The following is an 18326-nucleotide window of genomic DNA, read 5'->3' as shown; positions in this document are numbered from 1 at the left end:
CAATTCTTTCTTATTTTGTCTAAATATCATATTTTCATTTAGTACTGCTCTTTAGAAGCTACATAAAATGCTTACATGTTTCCCTAGAAGACAGAAGTTAAATTGACCATGATCTTCAAATTTAAAAGGTTTTCACCCCCGGCTCTTAATGCATCATGTTTCCTTCTGAATTATCAGTGAGCATTTCAACCTTCTGTAATAGTTGTATATGAGTCCCTCAAGTTGTCCTCAGTGTGACAAAATGGATCTTAAAATCATACAGTCATTGTCGGAAAGGGTTCAAATACACAAAAATGCTGAAAAACCAAAGACTTTGTGGGACCTGAAGGATTTTTCTGAACAACCGCAGGCAGTAAACAAGGGACTCATGAACAACTATCACTAAGCAAATAAAAACACAGCTGTAGATCATTCAGGTAACAACACAGTATTAAGAATCAAGTGCATGTAAACCTTTGAATGGGGCCATTTTTACAAATTCAACTATTATGTTCTATTGTGGACTATATGTAAATGTATTTTATGTGGAATATCTTATTCAGGTCAGGACTTAATTAAAAAATGGCAAAATTATATAAAATAGTAATGTAATGTAAAATGCATGAGGGACAGAATGAGAAACATTGTGACACTATTGAAAGTGAGTTTCCCTCACCTGCAGAACTTAAAAAGAATCTTCTCAAAAACTAGAACTGGCCCAGTGCTGCCCAGGATAGTGAGAGGCTGACCAGAAAACAGAGAGAAGGCCACACCGGTCAGCGAAGCTCCAAACAGAGACTCAATGGCACTCTAAAACAAACACAGACAAAAGAGATGTTATCAACAATGTGGGAGAGTTTCGAACAAAGAACAAACACATTCTGTGGAAGTAGAAATGATATGTTTTAAGGCATAGGGAAGGACTATGCTCAATAAACACTCTTGATTCCAGTGAATCTAAATCACATTTAGAGATTTAATCTTCCATAACTCTTTCCAGACAGAGACTAGTCTACAAGTCTGACTCACTATGTTGTTTTTGGTGGCTTCCCCCAGAAGGCCTCCGAAGGTGATGACAGGGGACATGCAGGCACAATAGAGGAAAAGGACGGAGGCCAAGCACTGCAGACTGAGAGAGTCCCGCACATCGCTCCAGTAAAATGGAGCTTTTCGCTTAATGTCTAGCACCAGACCCCCAAATATCCTGTTATAAAGAAAGAAAATAAAAGAATAAAAAAGGACATAATCACAAAAGCAATCAAATTTGGAGTTTAAAAAAATTTGACCCTGGACCATAAAACCAGTCGTAAGTAGAATATATTCATAGCAATAGCCAACAATACATTGTATGGGTCAAAATGATCAATTTTTCTTTCATGCCAAAAATCATTAGGATATTAAGTAAAGATGTTCCATGAAGATATTTTGTAAATTTCCTTCCATAAATATATCAAAACTAAATTTTTTATTAGTAATATGCATTGCTAAGAACTTAATTTGAACAACTTTAAAATTGATTTTTTAATATTTTAATTTTTTGGACCCTCAGATTACAGATTTTTAAAATAGTTGTATCTTAATATTGTCTGATCCTAACAAACCATACATCAATGGAAAGCTTATTTATTCAGAAAATGTACCTTTATGACTAGTTTTGTGGTCCAGGGTCACAAATAATTTGTAGATGTTAATGAACTAATTATAAATATTGTTGTTATATATTTAGCATTAATACATATTTACTAATTTCTAATAAAATATAAATTATGAATGTTTGGTTTAACAGTGAACTTAACCATGTAAAGCCACTACACTAATGGAAACAAAATTAGCAAATGCATTTGAAAATGATATTATAAGGGCTTCTCATTTTGTCCTAATGGCTGCTTTGGGTGTCCTGTATTTTCAGAGCACTATGAGGCTCTTAAAATACGTCTTAATGGACGGCTCTCTTACACAACTGTCTCCAGCAGGCCATTTTAAGCTGCACATCAAAGGATGGGCGCCACTGTTAAATAGACCGCCTTTATTCAATACCTCCGACATGAAAGGCTTACAAAATTTGCACCATAAAAACATTTTTACCCCCCTCTATTTAATGCCTGTTTAATAAGGTCCTCCTTCATCAAAAGAGACTTAGGTAAATCCGACATCACCCCATTCTCACTCTCCCTAACACTGTTTTCAGCAGGGTTCAGCTTTGACACACATTTATACATGTCATTAAAGTCCAGACACCTTAATGGCTTAATGCAAGAGCACAACACGTCTAAGTATGTCATGTACATAATCCCATCAGCCATATTTAGGGCATGATATATAGTAGAATCTCGGTTCTAATATATTCTTTGCACCTCATATGGATCCAAACATACAGTGAGGAAAAAAATATTTGCTGATTTTGTAAGTTTACCCACTGACAAAGAAATGATCAGTCTATAATTTTAATGGTAGGTTTTTTTAACAGTGAGAGACAGAATAACAACAAAAGAATGCAGAAAAACCCATTTAAAAAAAAAAATTGATGTGCATTTTAATGAGTGAAATACGTATTTGATCCCCTATCCTCCAACAAGATTTCTGGCTCCTAGGTGGTCATAAACTGAAACTCTCTTAAAGGGAGTGCTCCTAATCTCAGTTTGTTCTGTATAAATCTGTATAAAAGACACCTGTCCACAGAAGCAATCAATCAATCAGATTCCAAACTCTCCACCATGGTCAAAACCAAAGAGCTGTCCAAGGATGTCAGGGACAAGATTGTAGACCTACACAAGGCTGGAATTGCCTACAAGACCATCTCCAAGCAGCTTGGTGAGAAGGTTACAACAGTTGGTGTGATTATTCGCAAATGGAAGAAACACAAACGGTAAGCCCAGAACTCAGCCCAGAACTACACAGGAGGATCTTGTCAATGATCTCAAGGCAGCTGGGAGCGTTGTCACCAATTAAACAATTGGTAACACACTACGTGAAAGTGTTGCGGTCAGATGAGACCGAAATCGAGCTCTTTGGCATCAACTCAACATGTTTAGAGGAGGAGGAGTGCTGCCTATAACCCCAAGAACACCATCCCCACTATCAAACATGGTGGTGGAAACATTATGCTTTGTGGATGTTTTTCTGCTAAGGAGACAGGACAACTGAACTGCATCAAAGGGACGATGGACGAGAAAAAGCACATTAAGGTCTTGGAGTGGCCTAGCCAGTCTCCAGACCTTAATCCCATAGAGAATCTGTGGAGGGAGCTGAAGGTTTGAGCTGCCAAAGTCCCTCCTGGGATGTGTGCAAACCTGGTGGTCAACTACAAGAAATGTCTAACCTCTGTGATTGCCAACATGGGTTTAGCTAAGTCATGTTTTCTGTTATTCTGTCTCTCACTGCTCAAATAAACCTACCATTAAAATCATGACTGATCATTCCTTTGTCAGTGGGAAAACACATAAAATCAGCTGGGGATCAAATAAATGTTTCCCTCACTGTACATCAGTACATACAGTTGATGTATGCAGTATATAAATGGTAGAGGTTAGGCTAGCTCTGACCGTCCTGTCCTCTGGAGTTCAGGTCCAGTTTGGTGTTCCTCTTCTTTGATCATGTCTGATAGAGGAGTAGAGCCATTAGGCATAGAAGGCATCTTCCTCTTCTCCTGCAGACATAAAAAAGTAAACAACCCTCTGTTAAGGATCAGTTCACTTCAGAATTAAAATTTCCTGATAATTTACTAATCCCATGTCACCCAAGATGTTCAATCTATTTCTTTCTTCAGTTGCAGTTTCAATGCAGTTTCAAAGAGCTCCAAACAGTCCAAGTTGAAAAATAAGGGTCTTATCTAGCGTAACGATCAGCCATTTTCTAAAAAATAAAAATGTATATACTTTTTAACCACAAACGCTCATCTTGCACTAGCTCGGAAAAGTCACGTGTGATGTATTGTAGACAGAAGTACCGACCCAGTGTTTACAAAGTAAACATGCAAAGAAAGTCAAACACCCTTTACAAAAAAGGTAAAATCATGTAGATCCCTTTGAAGCTGCATTGAAACTGCAATTTGGACTTTCAACCAGTTGATCCCCATTGAAGTCCATTATATGGAGAAAAATCCTGGAATATTTTCCTCAGAAACCTTAATTTGTTTTAGACTGAAGAAAGAAAGACATGGACATCTTGGATGACATGGGGGTGAGTAGAGTATTAGGAAATTTTAATTCAGGACTGAACTAATCCTTTAACCCAGTGGCTCATGACTGGCTTCTTGTAGAGACTGAACCAGCAAACCTCTGGTTACTAGAACTTCAAGGTTCAACTTTAAATCTCTGAGGCAATGATTACCTGAGATGGGACGCTTTTAGGTGGCTCGATTCGTATCGTAGGGTCCCATTCTCCTGGAGGCAGAACTGTCACCTGGTCCAAGAACTCATCTATGCCGGACAGAAGGTCGTTCCTGTCTTTGGCTTTGTATGCTACATCATGAAAGATCTGTCATGGTGTTAGAGAAGACATGAAAATGTGATTATGCAGAAATAAATGAAACTGCAGCAATCCTAAAATTATGATTATCAGTAAAGACAAGCTGAGCTTCCTTAAAATTGTCTTTACAATACTGTTCAAAAGTTTGGGTTCATAAAAACTTATGTTTTATAAAGAAGTCTTTTTTTGCTCTTCAAAGCTGCATTTATAAAATCAAAAAACAGCTTTGTAAGATTATTTTGAAATTGAATTAATTCCTGTGATGCAAAGCTGAAATTTCAGCATCATTACTCCAGTCTTCAGTGTCACATGATCCTTCAGAAATCATTCTAATATGCTGATTTGGTACTCAACAAACATTTTGATGACTGTTATGATTTTAAGTATTCTTTCATGAAAGTTCAAGACAACAAATATTTTATTTAAAACAGAAATTTGTAACATTATAAATGGTGTTACTTTCACTATTTGAAAATTTACTATATAAATAAATAAAGTCTGTTTAATACCCTGAATTGTCATTGTTCACATAACAAAACCATAAAGATACTTAATATAAAAAAAGATCCAAGATGCAAGAAGCAAAGGCGGTATAACCAACTGAATCTGTACTATCTCTGACAGCCCTCATTTTATTCATATCAAATTACATTATTATTTACATGTATGATTTTGATAGATGCTTTTATCCATTGCATTTAGGGTATACACATCTTTTTAGTTTATGAATTCTTTGGTAACTGATCCAATACTCTGCTGTTTGAGCTATAGGCACATAGACTAGTAAACATAGCCTTATTCAAAGATGACGCCTCACCTCATCTGTCATTAAAGTGGCTATCGACCTGCCAATCTCATGGTATTGGCCCCCTTTACCGAAAGGCCCCAACAGCAAAAAGAGAAACCTGAAAAAAAAAAAAAAAAAAAAAAAAAAAAAATTTACGAAATAAAACTACAGGAAAAAGTTGCATAAAAGGCTTCACATACAATACCAGTGATTAGACATGTACTTAAGCTATTCATACGTTTATGCAAAAGCAAGTCATGTTTTCAGGGGTGCTTGAGCTCTACCTTGTGGGAACGGGCACTTCGGTCAGTCCAGTGAGAAGAACAGCAGGTGAGAGACGGATAAAGGCAATGATTGGACGCTCAAGGAAATCAACCTCCCCCACCAAAACATTTGAAGCCTCAGCGCCCGGAGGAATTTTCTTCATGAAATTCATGTCCACCTTGAATGCACAAAAAAGTAGATGTTTATGATCATGAATGAAGGATTGGTTTCCTGGAAGTATGTTGTTAGAGTTAAACCACATTACACAGTATTACAAAACCTGCTAGTCGAATTAGTCTACTGGCAAAACTGTGTGGGACATTTGACGGGGATTATTCATTTCTGGTAATCATGCAATAATTAAAACAGGTTTCAAGACTGCAGGAACTAGATTTCTGCCAAACTCTGATTAAGCCAGTTTAACATGGCGATCAAGGAACTTCAAATGAATATGAAAAACACACTAATATAAATTACGAGAAACAATTCTATGATAAACCATTGCCAATGAACAAAAGCAACAATTGCACAACCACATGACAGACCAAACCACTGACACATGAGAGAGGAGTGATATTTCACAATCCACAGGACAGCAGAATCTAGACCAGTTCAGTCTGGAGAAATGTTTTTTTCTTAGCGAGTCACGTTTTTCTAACCAGGATCAGAATTCATGGGAAGATGTCATTGAACTCCTAAAAAAAACAGGACATCATCTGAAGTTCAGGCTCAATTGCAGAATCAAAACAAACTATCAAGTTAAACCAGGTAAAGAACACTGCCGATCTTCTTCCAGTGATTTTACTCATCCAGAACTAGGTAGACATCAGTCTAGGGTTTCTGTTATATTTTGAAACAAAGCTGTGATAATAAAACATAAGACTGTGAGAATTCGTTCAAACCAAGACTTCACTACGTTTCAATTGAAACTTCAAGATATTTGGTAACCTTACGTTACCCTTCTGGCTACAATAGATACAATACAGCATCAAACTGTCCCAGTAATAAACATTTAAAAAGGATTTTTAAAAATGTTTAGTATGAATACAATTGAGGTCAAAAGTTTACATACACCTTGCAGAATCTGCAAAATGTTCTTTTTTTTTTTTTACCAAAATAGAAGGGATTATACAAAATGCATGTTATTTTTTATTTAGTACTGGCCTAAATAAGATATTTCACATTTAAAAAGACGTTTACATATAGTCCACAAGAGAAAATAATTTTGAATTTAAAAAAAATGACCAAGTTCAAAAGTTTACATATCTAAATGATCCACAGCTGTTTTTTTTTGTTTGTTTGTTTGTTTGTTTGTTTAGTGATAGTTGTTCATGAGTCCCTTGCTTGTCCTGAACAATTAAACTGCCTGCTGTTCTTCAGAAAAATCCTTCAGGTCCCACAAAATGCTGAACCCTTTTCAACAATGGCTGTATGACTTTGAGATCAATCTTTTCACACTGAGGACAACTGAGGGACTCATATGCAACTATTACAGAAGGTTTAAACGTTCACTGATGCTCCAGAAGAAAAACTATGCATTAGGAGCCAGGGGGTGAAAACTTTTGGAGATCAGAGTAAATTTAATTTATTTTGTCTTCTGGGAAACATGTAAGCATCTTCTGTAGCTTCTGAAGGGCAGTACTAAATGAAAAAAAAAAAAAAATCATATGTAGGCAAAATAAGAAAAATGTACACATCCTCAATCTGTTCAAAAGTTTACACCCCTGGCTCTTAATGCATCGCTGAAGAACAGCGGGCAGTTTACTGTTCAGGACAAACAAGGGACTCATGAACAACCATCACTACACCCAAAAAAATAACAGTAACAACACAGTATTAAGAATCAACTTTTGAACGGGGTCATTTTAATAAATTCAACAATTCTTTTCTCTTGTACACTCTTTTATGTGAAATATCTTATTTAAATCAGAACTAAAAAAAAAATAACATGCATTTTGTATGATATCTCTTATTTTGGTAAAAGAATTACCATTTTGCAGATTCTGCAAGATGTATGTAAACATTTGACCTCAACTGTGTAACATTGTTCCTTCTTGCAAGACACTTCAAACGTCATTAAATCACAACACACAATACAGTAATCAAACCATGGTTAACCACTCAAGAAGACATCACAGAAGACCAGAAACACTCATGAAACACTCGATGACGACACACTGGAAGACAGGTTGTTATAACGGTGTAAAGACTTACAGTAGGCCTTTTGCCGCCCCCTCCAAGAGAGCCGCAACTACAGTGAAAAGGGGATTGGCTGTCCTGATACCAATCAGACAGACACGGAAAGCGTTCAGTGTTTGGAATATATCTGCTATCTTGCCATGAGACTTTTATTATCAGAACCAGTACCAGTAATTAAACAGGTCATTTGATCCACTTATAATAGTGTTTTGCACCAAAAACAGTAATAATCTCCTATTTAAATTTTAACTTCATCCTTTACTTACAATCTGCTTGCAAACCTGAATTACACTATGACATGTTTATAAAACAGTTGGTGGAAAAAAAACAATGCTTCCAAAACAGTTTAAACGATTTTGTGATAATTATTTGTATTTTAACACTGATAACTTACATTATGGTGTATAATAGATATACATTTTCTAAGACTGATTACAGAAACAAAAACTAGGGTTGAACAATTTGGGAAAAAAAAAAAAAAAGAAGGTTTGTTGAAATGCATAATTGGGCCAAAAGAAAAATATGCTGTTCAAAAGTTCAGGATCAGTAAGATTTTTAATGTTTTTTAAAGATGCTCATCAAGGCTGCGTTTATTTGATCAAAACTACAGAAAAAAACTGTAATATTGTGAAATAGTATTGCAACTTAAAATAATAGTTTTCTATTTTAATATACTTTAAAATATAATTTATTTCTGTGATGCAAAGCTGAATTTTCTTCAGTCTTCAGTGTTACATGATCCTTCAGAAATCATTCTGATATGCTGATTTATTATGAATGTTGAAAGTTGCTAAATAATTTTTTTGAATAAAACGTTATTAATAGCATTTATAATTTTTTTTGACAAAATACAGGTTTACAGTATATAGGTTTAGGGCCATTAATTTTTTTTTTCTTTTTTGATAGAAATTAATACTTTTATTCAGCAAGTATCACAGGTTTCAAATAAACATTAAGCAGCACAACAGTTTTCAACATTGATAATAAATCAGCATATACAAATGATTTCTGAAGTATGTGACACTGAAGACTGGAGTAATGACTGGAGAAAATTCAGCTTTGCATAACAGAAATAAATTATACTTTAAAGTATAGTAAAACACAAACCGTTATTTTAAATTGTAATAATATTTCACAATTTTAATGTTTTCTTTCTGTATTTGATCTAATAAAAGCAGCCTTGATGAGCAGAAGAGATTCCTTTAAAAACATTAACTTTTGAACAGCAGTGTATTGATAATAATAATAATAGTAATGGCTATTAATCCACTTTAAAAACCTCTCTCATCTAAAAGGTGCTTCAAATTACAGCAAGAATCATGCACAGTAATATTAATTCTAAAAACAGGTAAAGCAAATGTTCATATCCCACAATTATTTAACAAACTGGCCTACTATGAAGCACTGGAATACAGAAATTATAAATGCAATGACCAGCTTTCTTTTATAAGAGTTACATGGCTAAAGGTGCATGAACCTCAAACAATGTAAGGTCTCATGATCATTTGGGAATCATTTTGAATCACATGAATCACTTTATATGGTGTAATATAAAAACTTTAATGGTCTAACAGTTCCTGGTCACAGCTTACTTCATTTGTTTGAAAAAACTGCATCCTTGTTCACATGTCTAAAAAATGTATTGTGTTCCAAGGCCAAGGACAAATGTCAATTTTGCGAAAACTATTGACAATATTTACAACAGGACATGATGTAGAGGGAGCTCACCTTGCTAAAGTCCACAGTGCTGTTTTCCCTGCTGCCTCCGGTGCCATTTATACGGCTTTCACTGGGCTTACTGTTCTCCAGGCTCCCCGGGGCCGACTGGGGGGACGCAAGAAGACCTGTTGGGATGAAAAAACGAGGAAACTGGTGGTTAGATGTACATTGTGACTCAAAGCTATGATATGCAGGGGAGGTTAACTGCACACTCATTGTGTGGTCTGGAGTGTGGACATGCAGAGTAGGTCACATGCTTTCTGGATAACATCACACTACAGTGTGTACATTCATAGATGCTATGCTGTAAGGCTTAAACGTTTAGAAAGTGATATCCCCAGAGAATTTGTTGGATAGACCTTTTTATGGAACGACAGGATGAGTTCATTTGAGGAGAGCATTACGGTTAAACCATTAGCTGAGGCATAACAAACTGTTCCTGGCTTCCAACATAAGGATTTTTAGCTTCACACAGGGCAGCGATTAAAGAACATCTCCCTATATCCTAAAAGAGGCACTGTAAAACTGTGTAGGCCTGGGATGACATTTCGTGGAAACAAGCTCTCCTGCTATCTGAGCCTGCCGCCTGACGTCAAGCAAACTTAAAAATAAAGGGAGCAAAAAGACCCTCCTTCTATGGTCTTCCCTGTAAACACATGGAACAGACAAATCAGTCATTGCAATTGTTTAATGTCAGTCCCGAGAGCCCGGTCAGGTTTGCAAGCACTCAAGCTGCACGCTCTGCCAACATGAACGCAGCAAAGTACAACATGGAGCAACCCTATGACATCACCCACTCCCATTTCAACTGGCTCAGTTTACACTTCTGGAATTAAGTGTAGTCCAAGAGGCCAATGACCTAAAGCAACACGGGAAGCTTTTCGCTCCTTAGCATGACATCATTTATTAGTGAGGTACTACCACCCCTCATAGTTTGGTGATTAATTATATTGACCCAGTTACTGGTGTGCATGTGCCCCAACAGCTAGAGTAGCAACCTGTGACCTTATTGAGTGCGGAAGACCTTTAACAAACCCAGACAGTAAAATTATAGATCGAAATGAAGTTCTCATAAGCTTGCATGATACAGAATTGTATGCAAGTGATACAGTGGCTCCAAACAGTATTTGAACACTTTTAAAGCATCATTTTTGTAATTATGAGACGTTTTGTATTTAATGCTAAAGATGCTAATTCAAATACTTCTTGAGGTCACTGTACAAAACACCATTAATGAATGCTTAAATGTCAAGTTTAAAAAAAGCTGCTAGATTTTCTGGATGTGCATGTGGGGTAAAATGATAAAACACAGTGCCAAGTCGAAATGCCTTATATGGACAGTCAAGATCTCTCATGGAAACACCTGATGGATTGGTCATGGTGAAATTTAAGAAAAACAAGTGGGGACATAGTGTGACACAAAAACACACTGAAATACAATTCAGGGTGATAGAGGGCAGGGTGTGAAAGACAGGTTTGAGAAAGAGAAAGGAGAAAATGTGACAGACAATGTTGGAGGTATTGCCATTGAAAAGAGCATGCACCAGATCTTTTTTCATGTTTAACTCCAGGTTCGGTTTTGCAATTAATGAAAAAAATAAACTGCATATATTTTAAATTTTAATGCATATATACACACTTACACTTTCCTACTGAAGTCTGAGCTTTGCAAGTTGTTGGTGAGAGGTTTTTAGGTTTGCATACAAAATATTTAAAATGTAAAATCTTTTTTTTTTGTTCCAAAATAAAAGCATAGGTAGTTGGAGTTGCATCTTATTTTGAAACCATTATAAGGAAATTTAAACAAAACAAAAAAATTGGGGGGTCGAAAAAGTGTTTGTAAAGTAGCTGTGGTCATTGTATCAGTATTTTATTTTCAGAGTTGTGTATTCCGTGTTGTGTTGTGGAAAAAAATAGCGACTATATAGCGAATAGGTAGTGCAAGCACTGGACGTCATCGATATAATGGCCAAAATATGTATAAAACAATGTGGATTTTTAAAATAATGTAAATTTTTAATGGGTTTAATACTACATATTTTATTAAGAGACATAATTTGCATTATATTAAGCCTTATAGGGTTCCCTTTCAAAACAAATACTACTGACTGCAAACTTTTGAACAGTAGTTCAAATGAAAATAATGCATTTAAAATGCCCATCGCTAATTAGGACATGCTGTAAAGCATTATTTCTATTTTAAAAATTGAAGGAAAAAAAAAAACTAATGTAATTTTGACTGTTTTCTGGGCTCAAACACTCATGACAAATATAAAGAGTGAGAGGCCGAGCAAATGTATCATGCAGGTGACACATCATGCTGATGGGCTGGATATTTGCCTGACTGTGGTGGGGGCAAGAGCGGTGCCAGCCTGCCCGGGTCATGCGCCACCTGCTCTTCCTGAGTGGCGGAAAACCATGACTGTGGTTCCTCCTCCTCCTCGGGTGGGAACACCACGACCTCTGGAATGTCCTCTCTCCATCCCCGCGCCACCAGCAGCTCGGGTCCCTGCTGAGAGGGTCCTGGGGAGCGGAGAGATGATGAAGCGCGGTGGGCAGTGGGGGGGGTGTTTTGAGGGGTGGCGTAAGGAGAGGCATTGGGGGAGGCGGAAGGGGAGGAGTTGGCGCTCGGCAGAAGCTGGTTGAGAATGATGGAGGAACGGGAACCGCGGGACTCTCTGGAGGGACGGCGCGATCTGGGGGGACTGGAGATGGAGGAAGTACGTCTAAGGAGGGACAGACGGGAGGCTGAGAGACCCTCCCCTGATGGGACCAGAGCAGGAGGTCAAAAAGGATCAGCGGAGAAGTACGAAGAGAGGAAAAATAAGTAAACAGACTGCAGATGGAGTAAAATAACATTGATGAATAAAATAAAAAGCAAATATGTTGAGAGGAGAGTGCTGGGAGTGTTAGAATGAAGTGAGAGGGTGAGATGGTGGCAAGAACGGACAGTGCAAATCAGTCACATGATTCAACACCCAAAGACATGACCATCACACACAGAGCATTAACATTACATTTGAATTTATTTTGCTAGCTTTATTTTGGTTGTAAACCATTATAGAACCCTTATTCAACTCTGAGAGTTAGGCCTGTTTCACAGATGTTTCTGAATGCAGCCTATTTTTGCAACACAACAACTCTCTGAAAATGCTGTTTAGTCAACACAAACTTTTTTCTATACACTTTTTCCCATGAAGCAAAATACAACAATAAAAATGTTGGGTTTTTAGGAAAGTCCCACATGCAGTTTCCTGAACATGCAGCACTTTCCATTCAGTAATCCATAATTTAAGCAATTTAAAGATAGATTTTGGAGTTCCAATCAACACGGATTAGTCAGTTCAAAAATTTGGGGTCAAGTAACTGAATTAGCATGGATGCCTTAATTTATAATATATATAGTTGTTACAAATGATTCCTGTTTCTAACAAATGTTGTTCTTTTGAACCTTCTATTCATCAAAAAGTTCAGAATTTACTGCTTTACTGTATTTTTGAATAAGTTTTTGAACAATAAGAATTTTAATGTTCTTTAAAGAAGTCTGTTCTGCCCACCAAGCCTGTATTTATTTGATCCAAAGTACAGCAAAAACAGAAACATTTTGAAATATTTTTACTATTTAAAATAACTGTTTTCTATGTGAACATATTTTGAAATGTAATTTATTCCAGTGATTTCAGCTGAATTTTTAGCATCATTACTGCAGCAACATGATCCTTCAGAAATCATTATAATATTCTGATTTGCTGCTCAAAAAACATTTATTGTTATTATGTTGAAAACAGTTGAGTAGCATTTTCTCAGGTTTCTAAATAGAAAGTTTAGAAGAACAGCATTTATCTGAAATAAAAATCCTTTGCAACATTATAAATGTCTTTATCATCGCTTTTGATCAAATTAAAACATCCTTTCTAAATAAAAGTATTAATTTCTAAACCCCTAATGATGCAGAATATTTAGCTTTGATCAAAGAAAAAAATTACATTTTAAAATATATTCAAATACAAAACAGTTATTTTAAATAATATATTAAAAAAAATGTTTTTGTTGTACTTTGAATCAAATAAATGCAGGCTTGGTGAGCAGAATAAACTTTAAAAAACATTACCAGTCAAAAGTTTTTGAGGGATTTTTAGTGTAAAAAACTCAGCCACTGTTTTGTTACGCAACAGGTTCATGCTTTGCTTATGAGTACAGTGTGAAACAGGCCTTATACACACAATGACAAGACCATGACTGCAGCTCTCCCTTGAGGACGTTGTGGTGTGAGTAAAGACAGCAAATGCAACCAAACACAGCACACAGCAATGGCCTGAAATCAGTCGTGCCATGCATGCATGTGTCAAATGCGCTGTAAGGAACAGAGCTTCTAGCCACATATACTTCCTGCCGGATGTCTTTAATAACTGCTTGCCACAGATTCAAGGACCTTATGTACCCCTGCTTTCCTTCATTATTTTTTTGTTTTTGAGTGGGAACAAAGGATCAGTAATTGGTGGTTTTAATAGATCTTGTTCAAAAGTGAGTAAATATTAGAAAGAAAAAGTCAAGCACAGCAAAATCTCTCACCATTCCTCTCAAGCAAGTGTGGGTCTGAATGTTTCTTGCCTATGTCGGCGAAGGAGCGTACGAGCGGGATGCGATTGCTGAGTTTCTTTTCATTCTGGTGGTGATGTCTCTTTAGCATGGCGTCCCGCACCTTCTGCCTCAAACTCTCGTCCAGCTGCTCATTTGCCACCATGTTGTCTAATACCATGTCTGGGAATAGAAGTACACATACATTTTTTTAAACGTTCCTTTTTGTTCATGCTGAGCTATAAGGGTTTATCTAATGGCCAAACGTTACCTGCTATCTCCTCAATGGTGTTTGCTCTCATGTCCAGCATGACAGTGCCATTGAGAATGCAGCTCCGTAACTCAAACAAGCTGTGCAGGGAAAGTGTGGCGACGTAGGGCTTACTCCAGCGGTCTCCTCCATCTTCTACATCCTCTTCAAACTTCAACCACCTGCACCAAATAGGATTGTGAGGTTGACCATCTATTAAAACAAGTATTCTGACACTTTCTGGTAGTCAATCATTCAGGTTTTTTAATAGTTCATATAATGGACTACACCTTGAGAGTAAATCACACAAGGAAACATCAAACATAAAATTCAGCGAGACCAGCTGGTTTTAAATTAATTGTAAAAATGTCTACAAAAAGTGTTTTTATAAAATGTTTAACATCATGTTGTTGGAAGATGCCACATCAAATGCAATGACATTCAGGCATTTTACGTGTCTAAATACTTTTTTGGGACTACTGAATACCAAAATTTTTTGGACCAAAGCTGAAGTCCATGTCTAAAAATTTAAATTGCTTAAAAATGCTTAAAATTTAATAGCATCTTTATTTATTTATTTCAACATTCAATAACACATTTCATAACTTCATTATATAACATCGGCTAATTCATCGTTTGGGGTTATATATACACACTACCAGTCAAAAGTTTTCAAACAGAAAGATTTTTAATGTTTTTAAAGCAGTATCTTCTGCTCACCAAACCTACATTTATTTGATCCGAAGTACAGCAAAGCCAGTAAAATTGTGAAATATTTTTACTATTTAAAATAACTGTTTTGAAACATTTAAAGCATGTAAACAATTTAGAAAAAGTATTCATTTCTTTCCCCCCCAAAAACGCATACTGACTCTAATAATTTGAATTTGAACAAAAGCTTTTTTCTCAGATAAACGCTGACCTTTGGATATTCCTATTCATTAAATAATCCTGAAAAAAATTTACTCAACTGTTTTAAATATTGATAGTAATAATAATAATAATAATAATAATAATAATAAAATGTTTCTTGAACAACAAATCAACATATTAGAATGATTTCTGAAAGATCATGTGACACTGAAGGCTGTAGTAATGATGCTGAATTTTAGCTTTGAAATTACAGGAATAAATTACATTTTAAAATATATTCAAACAGAAAACTTATTTAGTTAGAACAGTTATTTTAAATAGTAAAAATATTTATACATATTTATACATATAATACATTTATACAGTTTTTGCTGTATTTTGGATCAAATAAATGCAGGCTTGGTAAGCACAAGAGACTTCTTTAAAAAAATCTTACTGTTAAAAAACTTTTTCCTGGTAGTGTATAACCAATACAGAACAATCACATGCACACTCTGAGGCTTCACATTGTTTTCCCACCTGGCCGTCTCTTTCCACTCGTAAGCCTGACCGTCGCGGAAGGACAGCTCATCGAGCTCAGTGAAGAGGTCATGAGGAATATGCTCCTCATCATCATCCTCTGTGCCAAGGATAAACTGGACCCTCTGTGAGGGAGTGTCTGCAGTCATTAGCAAAGAAAAAAAAACATGGCCAATGAGTCAAGACACTAAAAGCAAATCAGAATATTATTACCATTTATTTATGAAAATTAGTCACATATAGATCATTATTCTTACCGTACGCTGGCGACTCTCTCCCATCTTCTCGCTCCGACCCTCTGTCCTTCCTTTTCCGATGGTGCTTGTGACCACGGTGGCGATGTCTACGCCTGCTTTGTCTTCCTAAAGGCACGTGTACACCCACATAAACTGCCCTGTGACCTATAAAGAGAAAGGCTTCATTACTGCAAGTAAAAGGAAGCCCTTTTGAAGTCCATTATGGACAAGAAAAAAAAAGGATCAAATACAACACACAAACAGTGTTCCAGACACAAAAGATGAATTATTAATTGCCTGAACTGTCTAACTCCAGACTAAGCATTTCCTGAGCCACATTTCACATTTAATTTAAAAAATGCCAATTTTGAGTGAAAGCAGAAATGCGCTGTTTTCAAGCATTTCTCTTTAAATTCAAATGAACTGTTGTTTTCTGCCTCCTTTTTCAGAACAGGGCTGTACCTCAGATATTCTACCAAAAACATCTGTTTGGTTTTGATTATCATGTCTATCACACTGAAATTATAAATTTTAAAGTCATATTCATTTAAACTTCTGATACAAGGTTTTCTGAGGGCACACATTCAAAGCATGTGCACAGAATGTGTCACATGGCATGTGCAGTAAACTTCTCTTTCATGTCTCATTGCGCTTAAACTGTCAAATACACATGGGTTTATGTTAAATCAGACAGGAGTTACAAAAACAGTTGGTTATGTATGTGATGGTAAACAGCTATGAAGGAAATTGCACGTTTATATTAGATCTGCGTGACAGCAGCGTAATATACAGTAGCTAAATCAATAAATCCACTGCTCTCGTCTCCTTTGAGGCTGGGACTCTAAATAGTGTTCTGTGGTTGTCTGCGCAGTCAAAGACAGAACAGTTAGCAAGCTTAGCTTGGACTTTTGCCATGTCATTAGAACTGGTACATCATTGTCACTTGGCGGATGGAAACATTAAAGGGTGGTAATATTATATATAATAATAAGATCCCCTTTCTATGTCATGGAGGACCAAAATCTGAGCAGCTTGTTTTTTCACATGCTTGCAGAGAAAGGCTTACCAAAAAAATTGCTAGGTTGTTCTTTTTCACATTTTTCTGAGTTGGTAGATGCACCAGGGACCAGATAATAGCAATTAAACACGGAAAAGTAATATTTTTCAGATGTCACCTTTAAGGAAATGTAGAATATGGAGGAAATAACATTGTACTAACATTGTATGGTCATTTTTTTTATTTTTGAGATTTATACATCTGAAAGCTTAACAAATAAGCTTTCCGTTGAAGTATGGTTTGTTAGGATAGAACAATATTTGGCTGAGATACCACTATTTGATTGAAAAATTTAAATATTGAGAAAATCGCCTTTAAAGCTGTCCAAATGAAGTTCTTAGCAATGCATATTACTAATCAAAAATTGAATTTTGTTATATTTGCAGTAGAAAATTTACAAAATATCTTCATGGAACATGATCTTTACTTAATATCCTAATGATTTTTGGCATAATTTTTTTTTTTTTTGATAATTTTGACCCATACAATGTATTTTTGGCTATTGCTACAAATACACCCATGCTACTTAAGACTGGTTTTGTGGTCCAGGGTCACATATACCAAACTTCTGGTGAGCACCCCTCTTACGTAAACCAATCTGACACTGTGAACAAACTGTGCGAGAAAACCGGTGCGCTTTTAACAAACACATAAATAACATCTTAACTGTCTCTGGCGTCCTTTAAGAGAAGCTTAAAAGTTTAATCTGTCTCCCATGCCTGAGTTATTGTTGGGGGTAGGCTTCTGAGAAGCAGAGGCTGCATGCGTCACAAGAGCGATGTGAACAAGGAAAGAAAACACCAAGCAATTTAAAGCTAACTTCATTCAGCCGGCTCGTAGTGTGAGGGCGGGATGTGCGCGAACCCATGTGTGGTCTGTGTAAACGCCTGCTGTGTCTACACCAATTTCACACGCTTGTCTGCGCAAAGAATGCAAAGGAGGCTAAGAGCCAAGTGCACACTTTGTCAGCTCTTGAAAACATTCAAGACACATTGAGGAAATGCAACTACGTCACAAAACCAGCAAAGAATCCTCCCATGCATGCATTCCACAATGAGCAGAGTCAGTGTTGACTTGCATACACACTGAGGTCAAAGGTCTCCAAGGACATAATTAAATAATTTAAACGCTAATGGCAATTACTGGTTTTAGTTTACATGGAAAACATATTTAGATGAAGAAGCGAACAGCTGGGAAGATACAAAGCAACACGTTGTGAGCAATAGGGAATGGGGGGTGGAGGTGGGTCGACCAATACTAAAGCTTCATCCCATATTATCTCGACACTCCCCTAAACACCAGCTTCAAAAACAACAGCCCTGTGCAGAGCTGCATGCCAGTGAAAACCCATCTTGGTTCTTACTAATTACAATAATCAAACAAGGCACTCAGATGGCA

General features: G+C 36.4%; 1 protein-coding gene across 6 annotated transcripts in view; it reads right to left on the bottom strand.

The window, feature by feature from the left end:
* Positions 1-18326, bottom strand: part of slc4a7 (solute carrier family 4 member 7) — a 61836-nt gene that overhangs the window by 15377 nt on the left and 28133 nt on the right. For 4 of the 6 annotated variants that reach the window (XM_073846925.1, XM_073846928.1, XM_073846927.1 and 1 more), the window contains exons 3-14: positions 15893-16036; positions 15636-15774; positions 14265-14425; positions 13988-14176; positions 9425-9540; positions 7712-7774; positions 5518-5675; positions 5264-5351; positions 4309-4455; positions 3522-3625; positions 1009-1183; positions 656-789 (exon numbers count right to left, since the gene is read on the bottom strand). In XM_073846925.1, coding sequence (XP_073703026.1) covers positions 656-789; positions 1009-1183; positions 3522-3625; positions 4309-4455; positions 5264-5351; positions 5518-5675; positions 7712-7774; positions 9425-9540; positions 13988-14176; positions 14265-14425; positions 15636-15774; positions 15893-16036 — 1618 coding nt within the window. Of the gene's footprint in view, positions 1-655; positions 790-1008; positions 1184-3521; positions 3626-4308; positions 4456-5263; positions 5352-5517; positions 5676-7711; positions 7775-9424; positions 9541-11755; positions 12179-13987; positions 14177-14264; positions 14426-15635; positions 15775-15892; positions 16037-18326 lie in introns of all 6 variants that reach the window. The other 2 variants (XM_073846929.1, XM_073846926.1) reach the window with 2 other exon arrangements.

Source organism: Garra rufa, chromosome 9 (genome assembly GCF_049309525.1).
Source record: "Garra rufa chromosome 9, GarRuf1.0, whole genome shotgun sequence".
In the NCBI taxonomy this organism is placed as follows: domain Eukaryota; kingdom Metazoa; phylum Chordata; class Actinopteri; order Cypriniformes; family Cyprinidae; genus Garra; species Garra rufa.
Note: the sequence above shows the minus strand (reverse complement) of the source record. Positions and strands in the feature narration are given on the sequence as shown.